General features: G+C 43.4%; 2 protein-coding genes across 9 annotated transcripts; one reads left to right on the forward strand and one right to left on the reverse strand.

The window, feature by feature from the left end:
* Nucleotides 1–946: 946 nt before the first annotated feature.
* On the reverse strand, nt 947–9,164 carry LOC131137190 (neuronal acetylcholine receptor subunit alpha-7-like). Of its 6 annotated transcripts, none has more exons than XM_058084844.1 (13): nt 9,067–9,161; nt 8,502–8,617; nt 8,274–8,330; nt 6,691–6,830; nt 5,637–5,681; nt 5,305–5,411; nt 5,136–5,215; nt 4,031–4,198; nt 3,697–3,891; nt 3,486–3,584; nt 3,329–3,415; nt 2,512–2,621; nt 947–2,325 (listed from the first exon to the last, which is right to left on the reverse strand). In XM_058084844.1, exons 3-13 carry the CDS (start codon nt 8,323–8,325, stop codon nt 1,567–1,569), a joined length of 1,842 nt encoding a protein of 613 aa, XP_057940827.1. In that variant the 5' UTR covers nt 8,326–8,330; nt 8,502–8,617; nt 9,067–9,161; the 3' UTR covers nt 947–1,566. The 6 variants fall into 6 exon arrangements, with proteins under 6 accessions (XP_057940827.1, XP_057940831.1, XP_057940829.1 ...); XM_058084843.1 differs by having other exon boundaries at nt 951–2,325; nt 5,305–5,414; nt 9,083–9,164; XM_058084842.1 differs by having other exon boundaries at nt 951–2,325; nt 5,305–5,414.
* On the forward strand, nt 9,151–24,320 carry adar (adenosine deaminase RNA specific). Of its 3 annotated transcripts, none has more exons than XM_058084833.1 (16): nt 9,151–9,292; nt 11,819–13,163; nt 13,809–14,152; nt 14,210–14,408; nt 14,694–14,896; nt 15,129–15,264; nt 15,344–15,576; nt 15,664–15,820; nt 17,978–18,146; nt 18,256–18,349; nt 18,420–18,536; nt 18,651–18,778; nt 18,877–19,059; nt 22,123–22,235; nt 22,518–22,645; nt 23,576–24,320. In XM_058084833.1, exons 2-16 carry the CDS (start codon nt 11,931–11,933, stop codon nt 23,889–23,891), a joined length of 3,753 nt encoding a protein of 1,250 aa, XP_057940816.1. In that variant the 5' UTR covers nt 9,151–9,292; nt 11,819–11,930; the 3' UTR covers nt 23,892–24,320. The 3 variants fall into 3 exon arrangements, with proteins under 3 accessions (XP_057940816.1, XP_057940818.1, XP_057940817.1); XM_058084835.1 differs by lacking the exon at nt 9,151–9,292 and adding an exon at nt 10,038–10,301; XM_058084834.1 differs by lacking the exon at nt 9,151–9,292 and adding an exon at nt 10,038–10,223.
* The last annotated feature ends 2,684 nt before the right edge of the window (nt 24,321–27,004 follow it).

Consider the following 27,004-nt stretch of genomic DNA (forward strand, 5'->3'; position numbering starts at 1 on the left):
GACATTGGATTGCTGGCAAAGCATCCGGGATGATCTCGGGACACGCCGCTTTTGGAACACGTCACCCAACGGGAGACCATCAGTCTTACAGACTTCCTGCTGGAGGGCGTCGAAGCCTCCAGACGACGCCTCTGGATCAATGTGATGATGGATTGGTGGCCATTTTGTCACGTTATTGAAGAAAACGCCCTTTTCCTTTAATAAATGATCTTTGATGATTGTGGAAATATATAAGTTTCTATTGTATTCATATTATTCTAGTATCAACATGAATATAATATATCATAAAAAAATGAAATATCTAAAGCCTTTACCTCTCATTGCAGTGACCTGGAGAGATGCGTCTGCGTCAAAACGGGGACCGTCTTACATTCGGGTCAGGTAACGTGACTTAACGGGGGTGACGGCGGCGCCGCTCGCCTTCCTCTCTCTTCGATAATATTTCCCTTGTTTCCCAAAATATGACGCACCTTAACGTCTCCCAACGAGCGTAGGAGGTTATTCGGCTTTACCATTTCATCTCCCCGTCTTTAGCTGCCGCATGCTCCGTTCGGAGTCACGCTGCCATGTTTATCACTCCAAGCAAGCCGCCGCCCACTTTAATAGCCAATCATTTCAAAGTGTTTGCTTCCTCAGCATCTTTCCTCTCCTTTGGCCGTGTGCTTCCTCGACTTGCATCCTCCTCCTGGTCCTCGTCTGTCTTCAATCATCCCCTCCTTCTGCCTTTAGGTGGGTAACACTGTCTAAACACGGGCGAACTGTACAGCATAACCACGGTTAAAAAAAACAAAAAACATGTTTGTGTCAAATGTTGAGATTTCGCACTTGAACGCACCACAGTTGTTTGTCTCCAGAAGAACTGGCTTGGATGAAGACAAGTTCAAATGCCATGGTAAGCTGATGCTCTCACTATAAAAGGCAACATAATCACTCATCAGTCTTATTTATTGCAAATGTTCCATCCAAAATCATGAAAGGCAAGCGAGTGGGCGGGTTTGGTGGGGGTAAGAGACAGGAACACGCGGTGATCGCGGTGCCTGCCTGTGTCATTACGTGGCGAGTCGTTTTGGTACCTTATTTAGTATTTTCATTGTGAGATCATAGACATGTTACATGTGTTTTTTTTTTACATTATTAGAGCCCTCTAGACATAAAATAACACCCCTATGGTCAACTTTACACTATCCAATATAGAAGATATAGTCAGAAATAATAATAATTAAGACATGGGTGGGTGGCAGACAGGAAGTCGGGTTCAGAGTGGAGGCCCCACTAACACTAAAATGAAGTTCCTCACTGGTTCTTCACGAGTTCCTCAGTAACTACTCTAAATGTATGTGCCTTAGTCATTATAGTTCCTCACTGGTTCTTCATGAGTTCCTCAGTCACGACCCGGGGCCGCACTATGGACGCCCCCTGTCTTTGAAGATGTTTGACCTCTCATCTGAGGAGGCTTCATCGGACTAGATAGGACAAGTGGTGAGCATGTCGGCATGAAAGGCCGTCTGCGATGGATCTGCATGCGTCTTCTCCAGCTTCCAAAAGTCGCTTCCGCGACCTCGCCCCTCACAGGAAGTCTTTGGCCAGAGCCTCCCCAAAGTTGGGTGCGGCCATGAGGATGGCGATGGTGCAGATGATGTTGAAGATGCTGAATCCCACCAGGCACAGGCGGTCGATGACGGCGGCGGCAAACTGCCACTGCTCGGCCACACCCAGCTGCCGGTCCTGCTCGCGAACCCGTTCCACCAAAAACTGCACCTCCAAGAGAAGAGCCTGGAGCTGGCCGTCCGCCGACTTACCTCGAATTACGTGAGCGTGCGAGGGGGTGGGGGTGGGGGCGGGGGCGGCATCTGCTCCACCCGTCCCCGGAGACACGGTGGAGGATTCTGGGTTTAAAGACGCACTTGTTTTCTGTAAAGGACTCCCAGGTGAAAAGTGCTGATGATTTGGTGGATCTCCATCTACTTCCTCCCCCGCCGCCCCCCTCCTCTCACTGGTACCCGCAGCATCCATTTCCGCGGCGCAGGGAAAGGCCCGGAATCCCATGTAGGGCAGGTGACCGTTGGCCTGGGGATGCAGATTGGGATGCGGGAGAAGGACGCACCCTTGAGGCGGCGAGGGGTGGAGCTGGGCCAGGCTGGCTCTGAGCGATGCCAGGCTGAGCGGCGTGGGCACGGCGGAGGCGGCGGACGCGGCGGAGGCGGGCGAGGACAGGGTCTTGCTCTGAGTGTCCGCCTGGCTGTGGTGAAGGGGCTCATCCCCTCCCTCGCCGGGACGTTTCATTCGCAGGAACCAAGGAACCCACTGCAGCAGGACCAGGTTGACCTGTCAAACAAGGACGGGACGCGTGGTTGGAGACCACCACAATGTATTCCACCCGTGAACCGCTGAGCGACCGGAGCGACCGGATTGGACAAACAGGATAGTCAAATCTACAGGAATGTGGTTACTCGGACTCGAACCATCTACTTCCTTTATATTAGTACGCAACAGGAAGTGTAAAGTACTCACCCAATGTGGTATTTGCCCGTTGTTGGGGTTGTGGTGATGGAACTGAAGGACGATGACCGTCGCCACTACGGACATGCCTACAATCACCATGGTGCTGGCAAAGTACTGGCCTGAGGGGCAGACATTGACCCGCTGTCAGAAAACCGCGTTTGATTCCTACCCGAGACGCCCCGTCCCAAACACGTATTTGATGCCACTTTTAGGCGGTAAAAACGGAATTTGATTTGTTTTGAGGCCCATGATGTGCATTGTTAGCCTCCTCATGCTAACTTGTTGTCTCTCTTTAAATCATCCATCTGTTCATCCTCTCCCAATTAGGTGGACTTCCCTCTACGACCTTTTGTACGAGTTTTTTTTATTCTTTATTCTCGTAAATCGAAACATTTTTCCATATAAATTTACAGCTTTATTTTCATAAAATTACTTTTTTATTGAAATTTCCGATTTTTTATTTTCACAAATTTGGGACGTTATTCTCGTACATTCACAACTTTATTCTCGTAATATTACAACTTTTTTGTCTCGTAAATTTACAACTTTATCCTCACAAATTTACTACATCTTTTGTACGACTTTTTGCCCCTAAATTGCCAATTTTATTACTTCCAGTGTGATCCTAACGCTCCCCGGTAGATCCTGAGGCATTCCCAGACCAGTTGAGAGACAAAGTCTCTCCAACACGTCCTGGGTCTTCCCCGAGGCCTCCTACCGGTCAGAAGGTGCCCTGAACGCCTCACCAGGGAGCCAACTCATCCGGCTCCTCTCCCGATGACCCTACGGATGAATGCTATCCATACGGAACGTCGAAGGAACTGACCTATCAGCGGTATGGAGTCTGAGGTCGCGGGCATAATCTCGGCAACCATCAGCATGAAGACCGTCAACGAAAGCAGCACGGTGATGCCTGCAACAGAGAATAGTCGCCTGTGAGATAAAAGTCGCCGTACTCGCTCCTCCTTTCCTGACTGTCTGACAAGGCTCCTTCGTTTTCTCCCTCTCGTCTCCTCCTCCTCGTCCTGCCTTTCCTTTGTCTCCACGTCGGTCCCTGCAGCGCCTCACAAAAGTTCCCAGGTCTTTATGACAAGAGCCAGACACCATGAAACCCACAAGAGTGTTAAATGTAGAAATATGCAGACTGACTTTCACTTTCACTTCTTTCTCTTCTTTCTCTTCCCGTCTCCTCACCCAAGCTGATCTTCTCGCCGGAGTTGGCCGGGAGCAGGAAGACCAGCAGCGTCATGGACGAGAGGAGCACGCAGGGGATGAGGAGGTTGAGGGCGTAGTACAACGTTCGCCGACGCAGGGTCACCACGAAGGTGACGTCGGGGTAAGGCTCCGCGCAACACTCGTAGAACATCTCGTGGCGACTTCCGGGGACCTCTAAAGAGGGGGTCAAAGGTTGAGCCTTCATTAGTATGGACTACAATAATCTGTTGTGTGTATTACAAATATAATAATACAATGTTATTTATATATCCATGTGCAATGCAGACCCCCCCCCCAGGACAGCCGCTCTCACCCAGCAGGTCCCACTCTCCGTTGGGCATGTACCCTGACACGTCTGCCTCCTTCATCTGGATGTCCAGCAGCCAGCCGTCAAACGTCCACGAGCCAAACTTCAACTCGCATCGCTGAATGTCGAAGGGAAACCAACGCACGTCCACGTTGCAGGTGCTGATAAATATTCCTTGGAAGACCAAAAACAGAAGGTACGGGATTATTTCGCTGGTACCGGGGAGCGTTAGGGTCACACTGGAAGTAATAAAATTGGCAATTTAGGGGCAAAAAGTCGTACAAAAGATGTAGTAAATTTGTGAGGATAAAGTTGTAAATTTACAAGACAAAAAAGTTGTAATATTACGAGAATAAAGTTGTGAATGTACGAGAATAAAGTCCCAAATTTGTGAAAATAAAAAATCGGAAATTTCAATAAAAAAAGTAAAAAAACGTAATTTTATGAAAATAAAGCTGTAAATTTATGTGGAAAAATGTTTCGATTTACGAGAATAAAGAATAAAAAAAAAAACTCGTACAAAAGGTCGTACACTTTTTTAATCATATTGGTAATATTAGTAATATTATGAGAAAAAAGTCCTACAATTTCAAGATTTTTTAAAAATTAATAATAATAATAATAATAATAAATGTTATTTATATTGCACTTTACATTACAGAAATCTCAAAGTGCAACAATTTATGAGAATGAAGATGTAAATTGAAGATACATAAAAAGTAAGAATAACGAGAATAATTATGCATCGCTTAATGTCAAAAAGAAACCAATGCAAAGGTTTGAGGAAGTATTAGGGTCACATTACAAAAATGATCTGAGAATTTGAGAATAAAGTCGTAAATCTACGAGAATAAAATTTAAAAAAAATTTCTTTAAAATGTACAACTTTATTCTCAAAATATTACAAGTTTATTTTTTCTAAATTCAAGAGAATAAAGTCGTAAATTTATGGGGAAAAGTCCTAAGAGTAAAGTGTTTCTCTGAAATTTTTCTGAAACATTATTCTTATAAATATGACTTTTTTCTTGTAAACTTACGACGTAATTCTCGAAATATGTTGATTTATTTTTCCAATATGGCCCTACTAGTAAAAAAACCAAAAGTAACTCACCTGGAGGGAGATACTCACAGAAGCCACTGGAGTTCACCAGCACATTGGTCTTGAACGTAGCGTCAAACTTATTGTGAGCACTAGGATGGAGTGACAGCAGTCAGCTGACATCACGTGTGTGTGTGTGTGTGTGTGTGTGTGTGTGTGTGTGTGTGTGTGCGTACTGTACCTATTATATAGCAATATGTCAGGTGTCCAGACTTGATCCGCGGTGAAGCGAAGGTTTTTCACACCAGGATACTCCGACTGATTCCACTGGAGGTAGTGATCGTACCACTGCTGGGAGGGGGGTGGGTGGGTGGGGGGTACAGATGCAGGACATATATTTTATTGATTGTGCTCAGCGCGGCATGAGAAGCATAAAATATGTAAATTGCAGCCGGCATAAGTGTGCTGCCGGCGTGTGGGAGGCGTACTGTACTGTACTGTACTGTACTGTACTGTACTGTACTGTACTGTACTGTATGCAAAGGCGGACACAATAAGACGTTGATATCTCACCATCTGGAGCCAGGCGTTGGTGGTGAGGATCTGGTTCTTCTCATCCTTGGACAACACAAAGTAGAATAGATAAATACAGTAAAATAAAAAATAAAATAGTCAAATAGATAAATACATTTTCACACCATTTCTGGAGCACTCTTTCAATACCAGGGATATATTATTTACACATATTTATAATCCCCAAAGCTAGGTGAAAAGAGGTGATGATGCAACTCTCCACTAATGCATTAACATTTCAGAACACGTTGAAGCCATACATGTCTAATTTTTGGCATATATGTACATATGTTCATGTGGAAAATCTGAACTTAAACGATAATATGTCATATTTTTACAAACTTTTATTAACAAATTTTTATTTGGGGGGGGGGGTTCCCTCAAGTTTTTTTTTATCTGACACTGTAGAAAAAATAGTGCATGAAAATAAATGTGATATTAAAATTCAGGAACATTTTTTTGAAATGTATTAAATAATAAATAAATTATTTAAAAAAATTATACATTTTTAAAAAATAAAAATAAATATATTTTTTTAAAAATGGAAATAAATTAAATATTTTTTTAAAAAAAATTTTAAATTCAGGAACATTTTTTTGAAATGTATTAAATAATAAAGAAATTATTTAAAAAAATTATAAATTAAAAAAAAATAAAAAGAAATATAATTTTTTTAAAATGGAAATAAATTAAATATTTTTAAAAAAATTTTTTTTAATTCAGGAACATTTTTTTGAAATGTATTAAATAATAAATTATTTAAAAAATATATAAATTTTAAAAATATATAAATAAATATAAATATAAATATATATATATAAATATATATAAATAATTTTTTTTTAATGGAAATAAATAAAATATTTTTTTTATTAAACACAAACAATGGAACTATTCAATCACACTGGCCATTCGGGGGTTAAACTCCCCAAAATATAACTAGTCATTGATTATTATGTAAAGTGAATCATATGATATATGACTGGTGACCAGGGATAAATGTGTCGGGTTTCCATGTTTGCCTCGGGGGTGTCGCCACTGTGTATTTCCCTACCACATCCATGACCTGCATCAGCGTCAAAGAGAAGTGGACGATGAGTGCGTGGGAATCGTTGGCCACGGGTCTCTCCATGGGGTTGTAGTCTCTCAGAAGCTCCCGGAGCAGAAAGCGTTGGTGCGGACCCTGCAACGTCCCTGCGGGGGCCGATGGGAGAGGAGAATTGGGAAAGTATTGATTGTTTTTGGGGCGGGGGGATTGAAAAAGACGTGCAAAGGGAAGAGCTGCGAACAAGAGAACGCTGTGTCAGGGCCGACCCGATGATGGCCAAAGAGTAATAGAAGCTCGCTACTTGGAATCAATTACTGCCTCTCTGATAGATCACGGCGGGCAGACGCTTACTTTCTGCTGTCGTAAAACAAAAAAAAAGACTTGCTTCGTTCCGCGCAGTCAAAGTGAGGCCATTAAACATTGGCACGACCTGGACACACACACACACACACAGGATTCACCAGAATGTCAACCCAACAGAGAAATTACATGGGGGGGTATAGTTACTAGTTACTTTACCAAAAAACTCATTGAATTTCTAATGGAATAATACTTTTTTCATCATAATTTTTTGTAATGTTAATGTTGCAAAAAAAAACAACTAATATATATTTTTGACTGGCATGAAATGAAAGTTTTATAATATTTATAATATTATAATATAATATTAATATACAAATGAAGGCATAAATACATTTAAAAAATTTTTTAAAAGTGTACAAAAATAATACAAATGAAAACAAATAGTAATTAAATAAATAAAAGTAAAAAATAATAGTACAAATGAAATGAAAATAATGACTTAAAAAGTAAAAAACAATGACAAGCAAATTAAAATTCATAAAAATATAAATGATTTAAGTAAAAGTGTTGAAGTTTTTAAAAAATACTTAAAAATACAACTATATAAAAAATGACACATAAGTGTGAAAAAATAAATAACAAACATAATAAAAAACTGAAATATAAAGGTATGAAATAATAAATAAATACAAATAAATGACTTAACAATTTGAAAATTATTTCTTAAAAATAAATAAATAATAAAGCATAAAAGTAAAAAATAAATACAAATTCCAAATGACGTCAATAAATTTGAGATCTCATGATTTAAGAATGTATTTAATTCCTCTTAAATTTAATTATCTAAGAAAGGTATGATGATAACCATAGAACAGGAAATCCAAACTTAGAGATTTACCATCACCTTCCTAGATAGAAATAGTCATATAGGCAGATGCTCATACAGCTAATATTATATCATATACGATCCTTATTAATGGAGGACAATGTCAACCTCGAGCTAGCAGGGAGGTTTGGAGGAAGGGGAAGCAAGCCGGGGGTTAGAAATTTCGATTTTGATGAAGGTATTAGTTACTTGGGTACTCGGGTACTCGGGTAAGTAGAGTTGAACGGGTCAAGCCGTGTGAGGTTCGCTCAATAACAGCATGCACTGCTCAGCAGGAACCACCAGAAGAACGCTTGTCATGTCAGCTTCTCGGGCGCAAGGTCACGTCGAACAAACGCCACACTTGTTCCAGCCTCCGTCCCGGCCTGACTCTCAAACGTCAATCACAAAAGTCACTCACCGGGCAGCAGAGACGCAAGCGTCGCGAGACAAAGAGCCACAGAGCGCAACATGCTGTCTTCACGGAGAAAGGAAGTACCGGGAGATGATGGAGAGGGTGAGCGTGAAGTGAAAAGCAGCAGTCAGGGAAAGCAGGAGATGGGAGGAAAAGGAGGAGGAGGAGGGAAGGGAGAGAGAGTGTGTGCGTGTGAGATGCAGTGAAATAAACACAAGTGGAAAGATGCCCTACCTTCATCTTAACTCTCCTCATCCATCCACGCTCTTTGACTTCACAACTGCATGTTCTTGTTCTTACTGACTTGTGGTTTAACCTTCCAAAGGCATCTGTTCAAGTTGATCCATTTGCTAAAATGACAGAACAAAAGCATATCTGTATTTTTTAGTGTGTTACCACAATACTGTATGTCACCCAAGTCAAATTGCACCATCTAGTCCATTTTATTATTACTGTTCAGCCTCTGCAGGCTCCTCTTGTGCATTGGCAGGGAAATACTGACACCTACTGGATGTGAAGTGTTACAACAATCCACTCACCGGACAGTTGGAAGAAAGAAATACAAAGTAAAAACTGACAGAAACATTGTACTGGATATCACAATGTTACAAAATGTTGAAATATGTCAATATCTCAAATAGCTCTGTGAGTTTGAAAGGCTTAAAGTTAGAGCCCGATATGAAATTGAAGATGGCGTAATCTACCTATGTATACAAATGAAAATACAGCCGATATTATATTTAAAAAATACATTATTAACTCTCAAAAACATATTAAGAATATATTTATAAAATCTTACCATAAAATTCTTTTACCTGATGATATTGAAAGCTAAATCGCTTTTTATGCTTCGGAGAGTCACCGTTTTTACTTCCTTTTACTCTGACGTCATCAAGATGCGACAGGCCACTGTGTTGGTCGCAAAGTGATTGTGTCACAATTCACAACCATTCGGAGATTGTTTCCATCTCCGCAATACGGTTTTCCGAGGGTCCACGGAGAAGGAATAAACGCCGTGAGTCAAGGTGAGTGACTAAACCACTTGCGATGGATTTTAATCGTTTCAACGGGTGTGTTAATGCGTTCCGATTAATGTAGTAAGTAAATAAACGGCGTGGTCGCGAGTTGGAAATGGTGCAGTGTCGATGCAGAATGCGACCACCACAGAAGGGCGCTAGCGATGCTAGCTAACAGCTAGCTATGAAATGAACTTTGTCCGTTTTGGCACTTTTAGTTCGCTTTAAAATTACATTACGTTCCATTACTCGGTGTTTGCTTGTGCGTTATTCGAATAGTAACGTGAAGCCAGCTTTTGGTGAATTAAGACGATGAAACGCCGTGCATCTTTGCCTCATTCAAAGTCTATGTGGCTCACATTGCATGCATTTTGCTGGCTTGGCTGCCGTCTTGAGTTGCATAGTTGGCATTTTAAAAATTCAAGTGTGTGCATTTTTTTTTATTGTGTGATTAAAGTTGACACGGCGTGCTTTTGTTGTCATTTTGCTGACCTTAAACGAAATGTGACCTCAATACCCACATTAGGCACAGAGGGTACGGGTTATTGAGCTCCAAAGCAAAAGCAAAACCTATGTTCGATACTATCTTTTTATTAGACAACTATACTATTAAAAATACGTTTAAAGAGTGTTAGTCATTTAACAAAATGCTTATTTCCGCGGTTTTAGTTGAAACCCTTTGCATCCCTACGAGCAGTGACTGCTTTTCGGTCACGTGACACAGAATCGAAACCTAACCAGCTCAGAACTAAAATCGAAACTTTGTTTCTTGGACTTTTTCTGTTGCTCGCTTGTTTTTTTCTGGTGCAAACCGTGCTTCTATTCGACCTGCAAAGTGTTCGGCAGCATCGGTCCAGGCCCGGATTTAATCTTTAATCTTTAATCTTTCCTCTCACCGACACTCATCTTTATTCATCGTGGCATGGTTTTGCATCGAAAGGTGAGATTTCCATGAACAACAGACACTTCCTGGGCTCTAAAAAAAAGAAGAAAAGTGAAACGTTTTGGGGGTTTGATTGTAAGTAAACACAAAATGCAGCTGTGGATTTTGAGCATTTGAAAGTACAAAAGGTCTTCAAAGGACTGGTGTCAATGTTTTAATTTAAATCAAAATGATTAATAAACAAATGCACTGCATTTATTTTTCATGACTTTTTACACTTATTGTTGTTTTTTGCTGTTGTTTCAGTCTTTATTTGTTTTTTACATTGTTACACATTTTACAGTACATATTTTTACATTTTTGTGTAATATTTTATACAATTTTAAGTCATTCTTATTCACTTTTCACCATTTATGTAATTGTTTACATTTTTATTTGTATTAATTTTAAATATATTCTACTTTTACTCATATATTCTCTCATGTTTTAACTGTATTAACGAATGAATGTTGTATTTTACTCTGTTTACTTGCTTTTATTCAACTCAAAGTGTCTTTGAGTATTATGAAAAGCGCTATACAAATAAAATGTATTATTATTTATTATTACTTTTATTTAAGTAATTTATAGCATTTACTCATTCATGCCTTGGTAAGTTAATTTAGTTTTGTAAATGACTGTAATAACTAAATAAGTTATTTAAAATGCATATAAATTTCCCAAATAAGGGCGTTTCTTTTATTTATTTTATTTATTTTATTCTTTTATTTTATTTCCGTCGTAGCCATTATGAGTCGCTATTATCCTGATGTCGTACATCATTCAACTCAGACTCAGACATCTGCCCTCGTTGCCAAAATCCTTGAAAATTTCTCCTGTGGTTGTCAGCGTTTTTTTTTTTCGCTATCAGGGGTCAAAGACGAGTCAGCCCCAACCTGGTTTAGCCCCGGGGCGTCTGGCTCCATCAGCCCCAGTTACCGTTACGGTATCCTCCATTAATGTGGCAGCATTCAGACATGCTGACATCTTTGTGACAGGCCATAGACGCTGACTGCAGGAAACCTGACTCGGTATTTGATGTTTTGATGTTGTCAGACATTATTGACACTTGACGTGGAATCGGTCTTCTACCACACAGAGATAAAGTACCATGGAGTCCACAATTTTGCTGTGATAGAATGAATGTTGAAAAATGTCATGCTTTTATTAGAAGCTGATTTTGCGGCCAACAGGAAGTCACTGTGTGCATGTTTTAAATGTTTTCTAAAAGCCCTTTCATAGGCCGGGTCCCTTTTTGCCCGCAACGCTGTCTCACATTACAGCGCCACAGTCGCATCCATCAAAGAAAAAAAAAAATGTAAGGCTGGAAATAAAACGGAATAGTGACAAGAAGACCTTAAATTATTCATCGCCGTACTTTTACCCTGGGATTCGGTTTCAGTGCGCCTAGGACCGGGAGACAGGATGTCACCTTGCAATATCCTTGTCGGGCAGACAAGGTTATCATTCTAAAGAAAGCATCCCCGGTGTTGATTTTCAGCGTTTTTTTTTCCTCCTCGTTGTCCTGGGAAATGTTTATAGATGACTGGGAATTTGTGGGAATTGTTTGTTTCCAACATTCTCCTCCGATTGTCGTTTTTTTTGTATTCCAGGTGCTCGATCCTCGTCTGACGTGGCATCAGGATTTGCTTTGACCGGACGCGTGTTCACATCCAAAGCCATCTCGCCAGCTGTGTAGACCCCTGCTCTCTCCACCCCTGCGCTATGAGCAGAGGTAGAGGAGGGCCTTACAAAGAACAACCCCACTGGCACCCGCCACTCCATCGCAGCCCCACCAAGAGGCTTCCTAAACCTGACAACTTCACCTCAAGCTACGACCCCCACCCTGTACCCGATTCTTTTCCCAACCTGCAGGTCCAGTTTCTGAGAGGACAGAGACCCGAGGCGCCGCAGTTCTCAGCCGATCCGTCCCACTACTGCCTGCCGTGGGGTTACAACGCACATCCAAGGCCGTACCGGGGCAGAGGCTGCCACAGCCGGGTCCAGAGTCATGCCTACACGCCGACCGGCCGCTTGAGTCAAAACCCGGTGCAAAGTCGATGGCGCAGCTCCAACTCTGGATGCAGCGTACCAGATAGCGGTCTTCGCGCCAGTTTTCAGAGCTTGTCAATCAACCCCAGTAGGACCAACAGCGCAGGCCGCGACTTCACTAGAGGCGTCATCACACTCACGGCAGAGATCCAAGACCACGTGCACCAGGCTCTGGCTGCTCTGAGACCAAGTGAGAGTATCTCTGCAAAGTTCCTGTGCAAAAAACTCCATCTTCCCAAAAAGATCATCAACCAGGCTCTGTACTCCTTGGAAAGTTCACAGAAAGCCTCCAAGCAAGGAACCGCCCCTCCAAAGTGGACTTCATACAAAGAAGCTGTCAGTGCTGAGGAACAGCAAAACACCCGAATCCCTGAAGTGACGTTAAAAACTTTAGATGAGGAAGAGCAGGTAGAAGAAGAAGACACTGACATTGAAATCAGCTCTCACTTCTCTTCCTCCGAGTCTTCTGTCTTGGAAGAGAACCCGCCGCAGGAGAACCAACACCCGAGCTCCGCCGCATCCCCTGATTCGTTTAAATCTTCCACCATGGCAGATCAGAAGGAGCAGGTTCTGCAGCACCTCCTGGATTTAGGGGTGGTGACTTCCCTCGTGCTTGCTAAAAACATGGGTCTGAAGACCTCCAAGCAGGTCAATCCCACCTTGTACGACCTGGAGAAAAAAGGCGACGTCGTGAAGAACAGCAAAGTCAATCCCCCGACCTGGGAGCTCTCGGCGCACCGCAGAGAGAGAATGACGAGGAGCCTCAAAGCCGCCAAGAGCGGCCAGTCGGGGGAGGTACCTGGTCAGGTGAAGATGGAGGGGTCTCTCTTACCGCCTGAACCGATCATCGCCGACCTGGAGCCACTGCCATTTGACGAAAGTTGGATACCAAAGCACATTGAAGTGGTAGGTACCAATTAGAGCAGGGGTGGGCAAACTACGGCCCGGGGGCCACATGCGGCCCACCAAACGTTTGAATCCGGCCCGCCAGTTGCTTTTAAGTATTTCAACTTTTAACATACCAGCTGGCAACATGACTTTCAAGTCGGATGTCTTATTCAGTAAAAAAAAAAATAAAAAAATAAATCGTAGTTTGATGTGGTCTGATGTTTAAAGTGCTCCTGAAAAAAAGGAAACAAGAACATATAGCTGATAGTATGACAATTAAAATTAGACAAATAATTCAAGGCGTAAAAATTATAAAAAAATATTAAACATTATTTAAAAAATTATTAAAAATTATTAAAAATTATTAAAAATTATTAAAAATTATTAAAAATTATTAAAAATTATTAAAAATTATTAAAAATTATTAAAAATTATTAAAAATTATTTAAAAATATTTAAAAATATTTAAAAATATTTAAAAAATATAAAAATCATTAAAATTATTAAAATTATAAGCGTAAAATCATGTGTGTTAAATATATGTTCTGGCCCCCCGCACAATTTTGTTAACTCAATGCGGCCCATGAGTCAAAAAGTTTGCCCACCCCTGAATTAGAGTCATCTTCACCACAGTTTGCTTACCTTTTGTTTGAATATTCCCAGGACGAATCCGGGGGCGGTCCCGCCGCCGTTCAGCCACCCTCCTTAAACGCAAATCAGGGTATGGAGACCGCCGAAGGTCAGTGGGCTTCCGACGAGATCCCAGAATTCTTAAATGCCATTCGCAAATCAACCGACGCCGAGAGAGAGGCGGCGGCGGCGGCGGCCAACCCGATAGGAACCGTCGCCGTGTCCCTGGCCGCCCCGCCGGCTCAGAACCTTTGGGCCAAATTACAAGAGGTCCGACTGAAGAACCCCGTCAGCGGCCTGATGGAGTACGCACAATATCTGGGCCACACCTGTGAATTCTTACTCCTCGACCAATCCGGACCCTCCCACGATCCAAGGTGAGTCCCTCAAGCTGCATACGGAAGTCTGGAATCTAAGTGCTTCTTCTCTTGCAGATTCCGAATGCAGGTTATGCTCAACGGGAGACTGTTTCCTGTAGCGGAAGCGTCCACAAAAAAGGTAGCGAAGAAAGACGCGGCGGCCGCCACCTTGCTGATTCTCTTCGGGGAGATGCAGGGAGGTACAAGTACAGGGGGTGAGGGAAGTACTGCCGGGATGGACCAAACCAAAATGGACATGCTTTCGGACTCTGGTGTAAGTGTGCAGAATTACGGTATTTTTTTTTTTTATTCTACAGTCATGGCTTCAGTTTTTAGTTTTTATGATGGCTATGAATGAATAGTTATGGTTATGAAGAGCGATAAGATGAATGGCAATTAATTGCAAAGATCCTCCTCACTAATTGGCTTGGGAACAACATAGTAGCATCTGATTAAAAGATCTAAAAACTCTGAAACTGCAAACTTTGTGAAAACCAACATGGCGTCCTGGTTAAAGCTATACAAACATAAATAAACTGCATCAAATTCATTTGTCTAGGGTCCCATTGAAGGCTCGGGGGGTGTTTTTGGGGCCGGTAGCGTGGAAGTGATGGGCATGTCCGATGGGTCCCGCCAACCTCTGTCCCGCTCTCTGCCCGGCGGGAAGAATCCGGTGTCGGTCCTGATGGAATACAGCCAACGTAGCGGGAACCCCATTGAATTTATCATCACCGGCCAAGTGGGCCCGCCGCATGACCCGAGGTACGGACCCACCCCGTGTGAGACGGCGCCTCCTCACAGTCAGCTGACTTGAACACACACACAAATGTTTGCCTCATTCGGCCGCCAGATCCAACAGTGATCCTCCTGTTTCGTCTTTAACAATAGTCCCGGTTGTGTACTTCAAGGGGCCGTTTCGCTTGAGTGCTAGCAAGAGCGTAATCCCGTGCAGTTTGATGCCGGGCATAAAACAGTCGGCTTGTGTCGTTGCCAGGTTCATGTACAGAGTGAAAGTCGGAGAGACGTTGTTTGCAGAGGCATCGGCCCCGAGCAAAAAGGCAGCGCGCCAGCTGGCGGCAGAGGAAGCCGTCAAAGAATTAATGGCGGATGGAAGGCTGCAGCTCAACAAGGTGACGACTTCTTTGTCGGGCTCTAACGAGATATTTATTTCCTTCCTTTTATCCTTTGCCGTCGTTCTCTGTCTCCTAGCCTCAGTTGCCTCTCGGCTCCAACAGCGATAGCGATAACTGCGGGACCACTTGCCCCTCTTTGCCGCCCCTGACTGCCGATGAGCTGCGAGCAGCCCACGAGGCCGGCGTTGGGGATCTTATCAACCACCTGAACAACAATGCGGTGTCGGGCCTTCTGGAGTACGCCCGCGCCCGAGGATTTGCTGCAGAGATCCGTCTGGTGGGCCAATCCGGGTCTGCACATGAGCCTAAGTATGTCTCAGCGGTCGTTTCACTTCCTGAACTTCCTGAATGGCATTGCTACAAATACAGAAATGGAAGTGCTAATTTCCCGCGCAGGTTCACCTACCAGGCCAAGCTGGGTGGACGCTGGTTCCCTGCGGTGTGCGCGTCCAATAAGAAGCAGGGCAAACAGGAAGCTGCCGACGCTGCCCTACGCGTTTTGATCGGAGAGGCGGAGAGGGCAGCCCGGACTGGGGAGCTGATCCCCGCCGAGGTAAGAAACTGGTTTTCTTTTAGTATCATTAGTCTTCTTTTACAGTAAACCTCGGATATATCGGACTCGGATATATCGGAAATTCGCTCACAACGGACAGATAAAAAAGAACCGATTTTTCTGTAATGCATTTCCAATAAAAATTCATTGCATATATCGGATTTTTTATAACAGATTTCGCCTATTTCGGACAAAATCTCCAGTCCCGTTCCAATGCATTTCCATGAAATTTCCCACGCATATATCGGATGGCCGCATCGTGGCGCTCCGATTCGCCGAATCGTGACAGGCCGCTATACGACGTCATTTGCAGCGTTTGCAGCGTTGCCTGCGCGTCCAGGTACATTGGAAACAAAATCAAGGAAGTGCCTTTTTATAACGGATAAAATCCCATTTACGCATATACCGGATATAAATCCCATATATGCGTAAAACGGACATTTTCCGGTATACGCATATAACGGATTTCGCTTATATCGGACAAAACCAGTGGGAACAATTGAATCCGATATATCCGAGGTTTACTGTATTATCATTTGGGGCTAATGCAGTATTTGCATTATTTATATTATTATTATTTATTATTATTTATATTTGCAGTATTACTACAACATAAAACACAGACTTTCCTCAAATAGTGGCCTCGGATGTAAATAAGTCCTGTGATGTTTTGGCTAGGTTACTATAATTACCTTTATGATATCTGACACCACTACTGCAACATGCGGCATCTGTAAAGCTGGTATTTGTGGTACAATTAAAAACTGAAAGTGCCTCATTAAAGGCGCCGAACGTTTTGAAATTGACCCTGTTGTGGAAGATTTCTCTGAGGAGCGACGGAAAAACGAAATAAAGAGCGTTCGCTGCTCTGAAGGAGACAGTTGGCAGATCACAGAGCAGTCTGATACAAGTGTCCCGCAGGAGTACGAGACAGATACACAGCTGTAGTACACCAGCTTTATCGGGACAAAAACACAGCTGCAGGGATGCGCGGGTGCTTTCGGAGGCCGTAGACACGGGAATGCACACTGACTGGAGACGTTTGTTTTGGAAGCGGAAGGCTTCCGGCCTTGTGTACTTCATGGTGATATTATGTATTGGTAGGATTGTCACAATACACTCATGAGATTACACCAGGGGTGCTCACACTTTTTCAGCATGCGAGCTACTTTTAAAATGACCGAGTCAAAATGATCTACCCACTACAAAAATGCAAAACATCTATTTATTTTCAAATGTATTGAGGATTATTTGTACGTACAATGTATGTTGATGTACCTTACATAACCAAATGAGCCAATATTGCAAAACACACATAATTAACTATTAACATTTTTTGTAATTACCTGAGTTTACTTTGATGACTTGCACTGAATTGAACCAGCCAGGGATGCATAGTCCGGACAGTAGCTGCTGATAGCCAGCCTCAAGCACACTTCCAAATGTTTATCAGTCATGGATAATATCCGTATCATAATATCCGTATAATATTCCATATCCGTATGGAAGTGATATGTTTTTTGCCTTTTTACTTGGTCCAGTTTTTGCCTTTTTACTTGGTCCAGTTTTTGCCTTTTTACTTGGTCCAGCTCCTTCACTCATTTTAGTGACCATAAACTTTAGCGAGGGCTTAAAATCTAACGCAATTCGCCGACTAGCTTAGCACTTTGCATCGTTGTTTACGCATGAGCGGTGACCTAAAGGTCAAAATTCAGTTGTCATCTGACTGGTTGTCCTGTATGTCAATCAAGTAACGGGGATGGATGATAGGCTGACATCGTAAGTTCTGCTGCACTTAGAGACGTTGTTTGATTTGATTGGTCGCCCGAAGGGCAACATTCAGTTGTCATCTGAATGGCTGCCCTGTATGTCAATCAAGTGACGGCATTGATGCCGGGATGATATTTTTTTAATGTCACGCCGCGATCGACCAGCGATCGACCAGTACCACCTCCGCGATCGACTTAATGAGCACCCCTGGATTAGATGATATTGGGGTCAGAAGAACGAGATGAGATAGTATTTTAATATTGCTTTTAAGAAAACTACAATGACAACACAAGTTGCTGGGAACTCTATTATATGTTTATAAATTATTGCCAAATACTGTGAATGAGACGTTTTTATGGATTTAAAAAAAAATCCGTCTGTCCGCAGCTTCCTGTTAGCGGCAGCACGTTGCACGACCAGATCGCCATGCTCAGCCACCAGCGCTTCAACGCCTTGACCACGCGCATCCAGCACAGCCTCCTGGGACGCAAGATCCTGGCCACCATCGTCATGAGGAGGGGGGAAGGCCTGGGGACCGTGGTTAGCCTGGGAACCGGTGTGTCTTTGTTGGACATTTTTACAGCGTGCTGCGTCTTTGATGAACATTTTACAGCGTGCTCCATCGTGTAACGTTTGCCTTTTCCCGTTTATTTCTTCAATTTCAGGCAATCGCTGCGTGAAAGGGGAGGAGCTGAGCCTTAAAGGGGAGACCGTAAATGACGGCCATGCTGAAATCATCTCCAGAAGAGGATTTATCAGGTAGAAATTTTTTTTCATTTTGGTTGACGTCCCATGTGTGCAACACATACCTCACTCGTCTTCTTCTCAGGTTTCTGTACAGCGAGTTGATGAAGCACCGCGAAGGTATCGACAACAGTATATTCGAGGCGGCGGAAGACAACAAACTGCGGGTCAAATCTGACATCACCTTTCACCTCTACATTAGGTGGGAATGACATTTCCCCATCCTGTCAGATGCACCAATGCTCGCTTGATCGATCCCTCCATTGCCTGTCAAAACCTCACCCGCCTTTTTATTTATTTTTTGTCTTGTCTGAAGCACGGCGCCCTGCGGGGACGGCGCTCTATTTGACAAGTCGTGCAGCGAGACGGGGGACGAGGCGTCGGGTCACCAGCCTCTGTTTGAGAATGCCAAGCAGGGCAAGCTGCGCACCAAGGTGGAGAATGGTACGACGCAAAAAACACACGAATATAAGATTTCAATGCATCCGCCTTCCTTAAATACTCTTTGAGACATCTCACACTCTCTGTGTTGTGGTTACCAGGCGAGGGCACCATCCCGGTAGAATCCAGCGCCATTGTGCCCACCTGGGACGGCATCCAGCACGGGGAGAGGCTCCGCACCATGAGCTGCAGTGATAAGATCCTACGCTGGAACGTGTTGGGCCTGCAGGGGGCGCTGCTCACTCACTTTCTGCATCCCATCTACCTGAAGTCCATCACACTCGGTAAACCATTTTGCTTCATCTACAACCAGGGGTCGGGAACCTTTTTATGGCTAAGAGAGCCATGACGGCCAGATATTTTAAAACGTGTATATGTGAGAGTCATATACATTTTGAATGCAATAAAATATGTGCATTTTTATGTAAGACCAACAGTTTTAGATATAATGGGCTCTAATTACGTAGACCAGGCACACTACCCCACGCCAATGGGGTGTGGCCAGCATACTTTGGTGAGCAGCGCAGTGTCTAATAATAAATCAAATACTTGCTGCCATTAATGCAACTTCTGCTGCTGCATGGTTTTGAACCGTATTCAGTATATTTCATTCTTTTGGCCATCTTCACCAGAAGGCTTGCTTCTGCAGCTTTAGCTATTTGACTAAAGGAGGAAAGTTTACATTTACATGTGTTTTTGACATCTCAATGACCGAGGTAGACTACCGCATTACCCAGAAATAATCAAGTTTTGGTGTTTGACCTGGAAAATATCATCAGGAAAGATGGATATGGTCGGCCGTATTGCAGTAGAAAATAGATGGACCAATTAAAATGCATAAGAAAGTTGTTGATTTTGAATATTATTTTTAACAGTGATGTTTACTTTAAAATGTTAGCAAAAATACATTTTTATTGTGGTAAGAAATGCTTGAGAGCCAGATACAGTCATCAAAAGAGCCCTACCTGGCTCCCGAGCCATAGGTTCCCTACCTCTGATCTACACTCATTGGCCACAATATAAAGCACACACAACCATGTAATAAGATACAATATGAGAGCAGCATAAATATAATTAGATGGCAGTCATATTAGCGGATATGTTTATTTGCGCGGTTGTAGCTTGCAGGGAGTGTTAAATATGAATGGCTAACGAGGTAATCAAACTGGAAATTGGTATGCATATTAAGCGTGATGCAGACCAACTCTGCATATTGTTCAATCCGTCCGGCTGGCAGTTTCATTTGCAGTCGAGCATTTGAATTTTGGATGCGGCTCTTGTATGATACAGTAGAAGCCGCTTATGTCGGCTTGACCACAGACGCATAAGCTGGACGGATGATGATGATGATGATGATGATGATGGGCAGTTTTTATTTTTATTCTTCTGTTTTTTTATGTTTCTATGTCATACCTCAGTGCTAATTTTAATAAATAAAGCTTTTGTACATGCACAAAAGAAGGAAAATATGCAAATATTCCATTAGATTCGACAAATATGACTTATTATTATGTGCTAACATACCGTACATATGTACTATATCTTATCTTATGATGCATATTCATGTCACGCAGACTGGCTATGATTCTCTATCTGCTCGAGGCAAGAGGCCTCTTGTCTCCAGAACAAGTTCATCACATGCTCCGACTCAACAGCCTCGGGGGTTCTGGGCATTTTAAGCTAGCTTTAGCCTCTCATGTTAGATTAACCCTTCCCTGGCAACATCTTAATAATAATAATAATAATAATAAATTTTATTTATATTGCACTTTACATTACAGAAATCTCAAAAGTGCTACAAAGAAAGCATAAAAACTACAATGAAGCAATAAAACAACACAACAAAAGATATATATATATATATTCTTTCTTTCTTAATTTATTTCAGACATGAATACTATGTTACATTATTCTTTCTCACATATACACTTACAATATCTATTTATATATATATATATATACGTATATACATACACACATATCTACATACATATATATATACACATATACACATACACATACATGCATATACACAACACCTCATTACTACACATGTCTGAAAAGGAGCAGGAAGAAGCAAAGCTTATTAAATCCTACCCCTTCTCCACGCCATAGCAGTTACCAATTCAATAAGTTTTTTTTGTTTGTTTGTTTGTTTTTTTTCACACATATAATCACAGAATCTTACATAAGACAAAACAACAAAAGAAGAGTGGGAACATCGGACACCCCAGCAAAACCCCAGGACATTGCTGAAGCACACCACCAACCCCGCCAGTCAACCCACCTGGCCCCGACCCCCCTAGCCCCTAAGTGCACCCACCGAGTGCCCAGCACCCCAGCAGTCCCCGCACACCCCGCTGCCCTCCAATAAGAAGCCATTTTAGCTGGACCCACAATTATGTGTGATCCCTGGGCGGGCCTACATTTGCATGGATTGTTTGTTCTGTTATCCAACAGACCTCTTCCTCGTGCCACAGACATGTTACCAACATGTGGTCAACGTGACACCCGATGTCCAACCATATATATATATATATATATATATATATATTTATCTATGTATTATAAAAAAAAGAAAAGGTCTGTAGAAGCCAGACGTTTTCATGTTGTATTGATTTCTCTCCTTGCATGCAACTTTTGTTCAATTGTACCTGTCATTGTTCTCAAAGACGCCAGAAGAAAATGTTCCCTCGACACTAACATGTTTAAAAAAAATGTGGTAGATAGAATCTGGGCACATTTTTATTGCCGTGCAACTAAAAATTAACTCATTCAATGAATAAGCATCTTCAGCACCGGCCATTTTAGACCATGTGGACTAATATTTTGAGGCTTTTTCCACACCTTAAATATCTGACCTATACCAACCAACAACCAAAAATGGGCTATTTTACATACAAATAAATATTTATTTAAAAATATAACACCATGAACTGTGTTATGTGTGTGTGTGCAGCCTTCTGCACGCTACGCTCCTCTGATGAAATGAATAATACTACAACACACGTCGCCATTTTTCATAGAAATGACCTCTTTGGCTTTCAGATTTTATGCCAACACAATCAACTTAATCTTTTTACAAACATTTTAATTAAAAGGAAAACATGGTGGACCAGGACCTGATGAGTTGGTCAACATAGACGGTTGCCGACTAATGCAGGTTCCACTGTTCATAATGTACATGTCCATGCGGTACAGTATGAGTGCTCTGGTACTCGACCGCGGTGCACTTCCTGTCTGAGAATAAGTTGCACAATTGTAACCCTAAAGTGCAGGAATTGTGTATTGCATAATGAAATGATGCACATGTAATCGGCATTTGTTTTGGTCCGTGATCCACCCAGGGTATCTGTACAGCCACGGTCACCTGACCCGAGCCGTGTGCTGCCGGCTGGCGAGAGACGGCCAAGCGTTCAACCAAAGTCTCCCTCCTCCCTTCCAGCTCAACCACCCTGAGGTAGGAGCACTGTCGTAAATCACTTTGTGGTTCTACTCGCTGTTTGAATCCCTCCGGCCGTTCTTTTTTTCTTCTTCTTCGTCGTCGTCTTCTTCACTGAAACAAGCTTATTGATCGGTGACCACCGAGCAAGGAAGCCACTCCCTTTTTACTATGAGGAGAAATCTCAGCACAGTTACACTCATTTCTACATACAGACACGTGTACTCAACATGTGAATTATTATGCTAGCATGCTGACTCACCTTCCCTTCATTCTTTACCTCGATTGGTTGCGCCGTAGGTGGGCCGAGTCAGCGTGTACGACTCCACGCGCCACACGGGAAAAACTAAGGAGTCCAGTGTGAACTGGAGCCTTCCGGACCAGACGTGCGTGGAGGTTCTGGACGGGACCAAAGGCAAACTGGATGGGTATGTCACGAAACAAAACGTTTATCATAATGTGGAACCTCGAAAGGCAGAAGTCCGTATAAGGAACCTTTTCTTTGTATTTTTTAAGACTACCAATTATATATATATTACATGTATAAAATATTTTAATATATATTTTACATGTATAAAATATTTTAATATATATTTTACATGTATAAAATATTTTAATATATATTTTACATGTATAAAATATTTTAATATATATTTTACATGTATAAAATATTTTAATATATATTTTATATGTATAAAATATTTTAATATATTTTATATTAAATTATATATATTTTTTATAATTAATATATATATATAATTAATACATATATTTTATATATGTATATATATAAAAGAGGAAAAGTGATGATAACCATAGACCAGTTCCATGGTCTATCCTGGCTGCTCAGTACAATATTATTGATGTCCGCTGCTACGTATGTGTTATATACTGTATTGTTTGCAATTATCGTCTTCATTGTTTGATTTTTTAAAAACAAACATTATTAGCGACGGCAAATGACATCCGTAGTTGCTACCCTGCAGCTCATTGTGACATCATCAGGGTGAAATATCCGGGTCAACAAGGCAGACCCGGTGATTACAGTGAAGATTTGAGTCAATAGATTTCCAGGAGAAAAGAAGAGTGCCTCTCAAATAGTGGGGCAGGCCCCACGGGGGGGGGTGAACTTTGAATATCAGTGCAGACCTGCCAACATGTATGGATTTGTTGTACTCGGCCTGGGTATCGGACACCGGAATACGCTTGCATGCAAAACTGCTCTCCGTTTTGTTGCATTTGCATGTCAGGAAATAATTGAGAGCCACTGCGTTAGCGGCCCCCCCTACCCCCCACCCCGCCCGGCACCGGTTATTTTTCAACAGGCTTCAACAGAGCTCCAAATGTCCTCCCTGCAGGAACAAGCTGGCCGTGTCCCGCGTGTCCAAGTCCAACCTCTTCTGTCTGTTCCGCTCGCTGTGCCAGCGGTGCGGCCGCACGGACCTCCTCTCCATGCCCTCCTACTCCCAGGCCAAAATGGCGGCCACGTCATTCCAGCTAGCAAAGCAGCGGTTCTTCCAAGCGCTCGGCGACCACGGCTACGGAGCGTGGATCGGCAAACCGCTGGAGGAGAAGAGCTTCGAGGTGGGGGAGTGGACGGGCGGAGCCGGCGCCGTCCCGTTTGGCGGCAATCGGAACGGAGGAGCGATGGAATACAACCAGGCGGAGGCGTAGCGCGTTGCGGCGATGAAACGGGGACGGGGTGCCGCTTGAGAAGGGGAGGGGTGGGGGAGCGGACAAAGAGGACAATCAAACAACACCTTAGCCAATGGCTGCCATCTGATTGGCTAAAGGCTAAGAAGAGAGTCATGGGAACGAACGGAGCAGGAAATGACATGACGGGAAGCCTGAAGGAGGAGGGCTCGGAAATAACAACAACAAAGCCACAGAAGAGTTAGTTAGCTTGTACAGACGCCCGTCCCCGCCGCCCCCCTTCTCATTTCGCAGAGCTGGCAGGATCCCTTCCTAAACATCACATGACCCACCAGCGGGGGCGGCGCCCCTGCTGACCCGCCGGCGGGGGCGGCGCCCCTGCTGACCCGCCGGCGGGGGCGGCGCCCCTGCTGACCCGCCGGCGGGGCGGCGCCCCTGCTGACCCGCCAGGCGGGGCGGCGCCCCTGCTGACCCGCCAGCGGGGGCGGCGCCCCTGCTGACCCCCTAGCGGGGGCGGCGCCCCTGCTGACCCCCTAGCGGGGGCGGCGCCCCTGCTGACCCGCCGGCGGGGGCGGCGCCCCTGCTGACCCGCCGGCGGGGGCGGCGCCCCTGCTGACCCGCCGGCGGGGGCGGCGCCCCTGCTGACCCGCCGGCGGGGGCGGCGCCCCTGCTGACCCCCTAGCGGGGGCGGCGCCCCTGCTGACCCCCTAGCGGGGGCGGCGCCCCTGCTGACCCGCCGGCGGGGGCGGCGCCCCTGCTGACCCGCCGGCGGGGGCGGCGCCCCTGCTGACCCGCCGGCGGGGGCGGCGCCCCTGCTGACCCGCCGGCGGGGGCGGCGCCCCTGCTGACCCGCATCGATGTCCGCCGTGCACCTCCTATCTGATCCAAACCAGCTGCCGGGCAAACATACCGCATCCATCCATCCATTCACGTGTGGTTGCCATGGTTACCATTAGCACACCATAGGTCCGTGCACCCCCTTTGATCAGTCCTATGCGTTTTATATACACATGCAAGAACCATGATGTCACGGCCTCCGGGCTGCACAATACTTCTTTTGCTGGAGGATGGAAAGTCGCCGTTGCTTTCCCGAATCGTTACGCTCGTTCCACCGATGTGGCGTTTGGGTTCGAGTCATCAGTTTTCGGCGTTTTGTTGTTTTAATAATGCGATATGCAAGTTCAAGTGGGATCCCCAAAAGAAAAGCAGCCCAAATATTCCATGATTCCATCCAGGAAATAAATAAAATAAATATCTTTTTTGTTTTTTTTTTGCTTATTCTGGCTTTTAGCTCCCACGCGGCCACTTCAGGCCTCCAGAAAGCTCTTAAAAATCCAGCCTACATTTATTTCATTTATTCCAAATTGATTTTAAGTTCCAGTGAATCACATCTTGTTTTTATTGCGTGCTTGCATCCTTTTTTTTAAAAGGTTGCAACCTGCTGATTCACGCCAGTCAAATGCTTTTTTTCTTCTTCTTCTTCTTCTAATTAACATTTTGTTTTGACGAGGGCTGCGGTTTTATTTCAGAGGATCTTTGAACGCCCCTGTTAGCAATATGTTAGACAATGTATGTCGTGTGTGTGTGTGTGTGTGTGTGTGTGTGTCCGTGTGTAGAACTGTTGTAAAAATGTTTAGTTTAGTTTTTTTTTTTTTTTTTTACAAGTAAAGATTGGAAGTTCAAAAAGAATAAATGAACCATGTTCCACTGGAATGTTTACTCTCATCGGTCATTCAGAATTCATGCATCATCTGCTTCCGAACCCTGGAGGGAGCTTGTGGGGGGGGGGTGCTTGGCTGAATAATAGAGGGTAGATTGGCCTTGCACTTATTTCTTGTGTCGCAGCCACCCTCTGCTCAGGTGTCATCATCGCTTCCTTGCCGGAACACGACCAGCTTAAAATGAGGTCGGAAAACTTGGATTGTATGAAAGTCCAAGTAGATCATGTTATGGATCATGCAATAGCCTATTATTGAAAATATTGACAGTCTTTGTCTTATTTCAGTGACTATAGGGGTGTTATTTCATGTCTACAGAGCTCTAATGCAAAAAAAAAAGAATACTCATAAACAAGTTTTTTATGCTTTATGAAAATATTCCATTTATTGAGGATTAAGCGGCACAGAAGCGATTAGCGGCGCCATTGAACCAATTAACCTCGATAAACCAGGGACGACTTTATCAGTTCATTTGATCTAATCTATGTTATGGACATGATTAATTCATTGCAATAACTTCAATAATTTAAGCAACCAAAAAAAATATCTCAAGAGCTATTTGGTCGCGAAACAGCGATTTTTTTTTTTTTTCAGTGAGCTAAATGAGTCTTTTCTGATTCGGAGAACCAAAGGAACCGGTTCTTTTTGAGTGAGCCGAATGAGTCTTTTTCTGATTTGCAGAGCCGAAAGAACCGGTTCTTTTTCAATTGGTTCAAAGAACCGCATTATTTTTTGGGAGCCAAAAACCAGGTAAATTTTTGGGCGACATAGAGAAAAAAAATTGTACTCTAAAACCGTGTAGTATAACTGAAGTAGTACACGCTGAAGTAATCGCCATAGCTTATTTCCATTCGCCCCTCCCTCCGAGTGGAGTCTTTTTCAGGGTGGGGGGGGGACTAATGATGAAGAGTGAGACATCAAGCACCGAGAAAAGGATCGATGCTCTCCTAAGGAAATAAATGAGACGAGGGAAAGAGGGAGTATACAGTACTATACGGTATACATAAATACAGTGGGTATTCGGTCATTACTTGGTTCCAGAAGCGCCGACTCTTAACTGGAACGGATGCTAACCAAATCAATTTTTCCCATGATAAAAAAAAGTAAATTCAAGTCAAGCCTAAATGTTAACACAAAACATGTTTTTATAGTTTTACATACAGACAACAACTGGAAATAAATATACAAAGTAAATACAAATAAATGAGAAATGAAATGAACATTTAAGCTAACTTTAACCTCGACTGTATTGATTGAATTGATTCTTATTGTGACTGTCCCCAAAGACACCACCTTCCTGTTTTGACATGAGTTATGTCTTGAATTGCATCGTGTTTCTCACCTCAGTGACCCAAAATGGAGCCAAAGAAAGTTTGAAGTGGCAGCGTTTCGATAAAGAAAGTCAGAAACGATATC

This window comes from Doryrhamphus excisus, chromosome 10 (assembly GCF_030265055.1).
Source record: "Doryrhamphus excisus isolate RoL2022-K1 chromosome 10, RoL_Dexc_1.0, whole genome shotgun sequence".
Lineage (NCBI taxonomy): Eukaryota > Metazoa > Chordata > Actinopteri > Syngnathiformes > Syngnathidae > Doryrhamphus > Doryrhamphus excisus.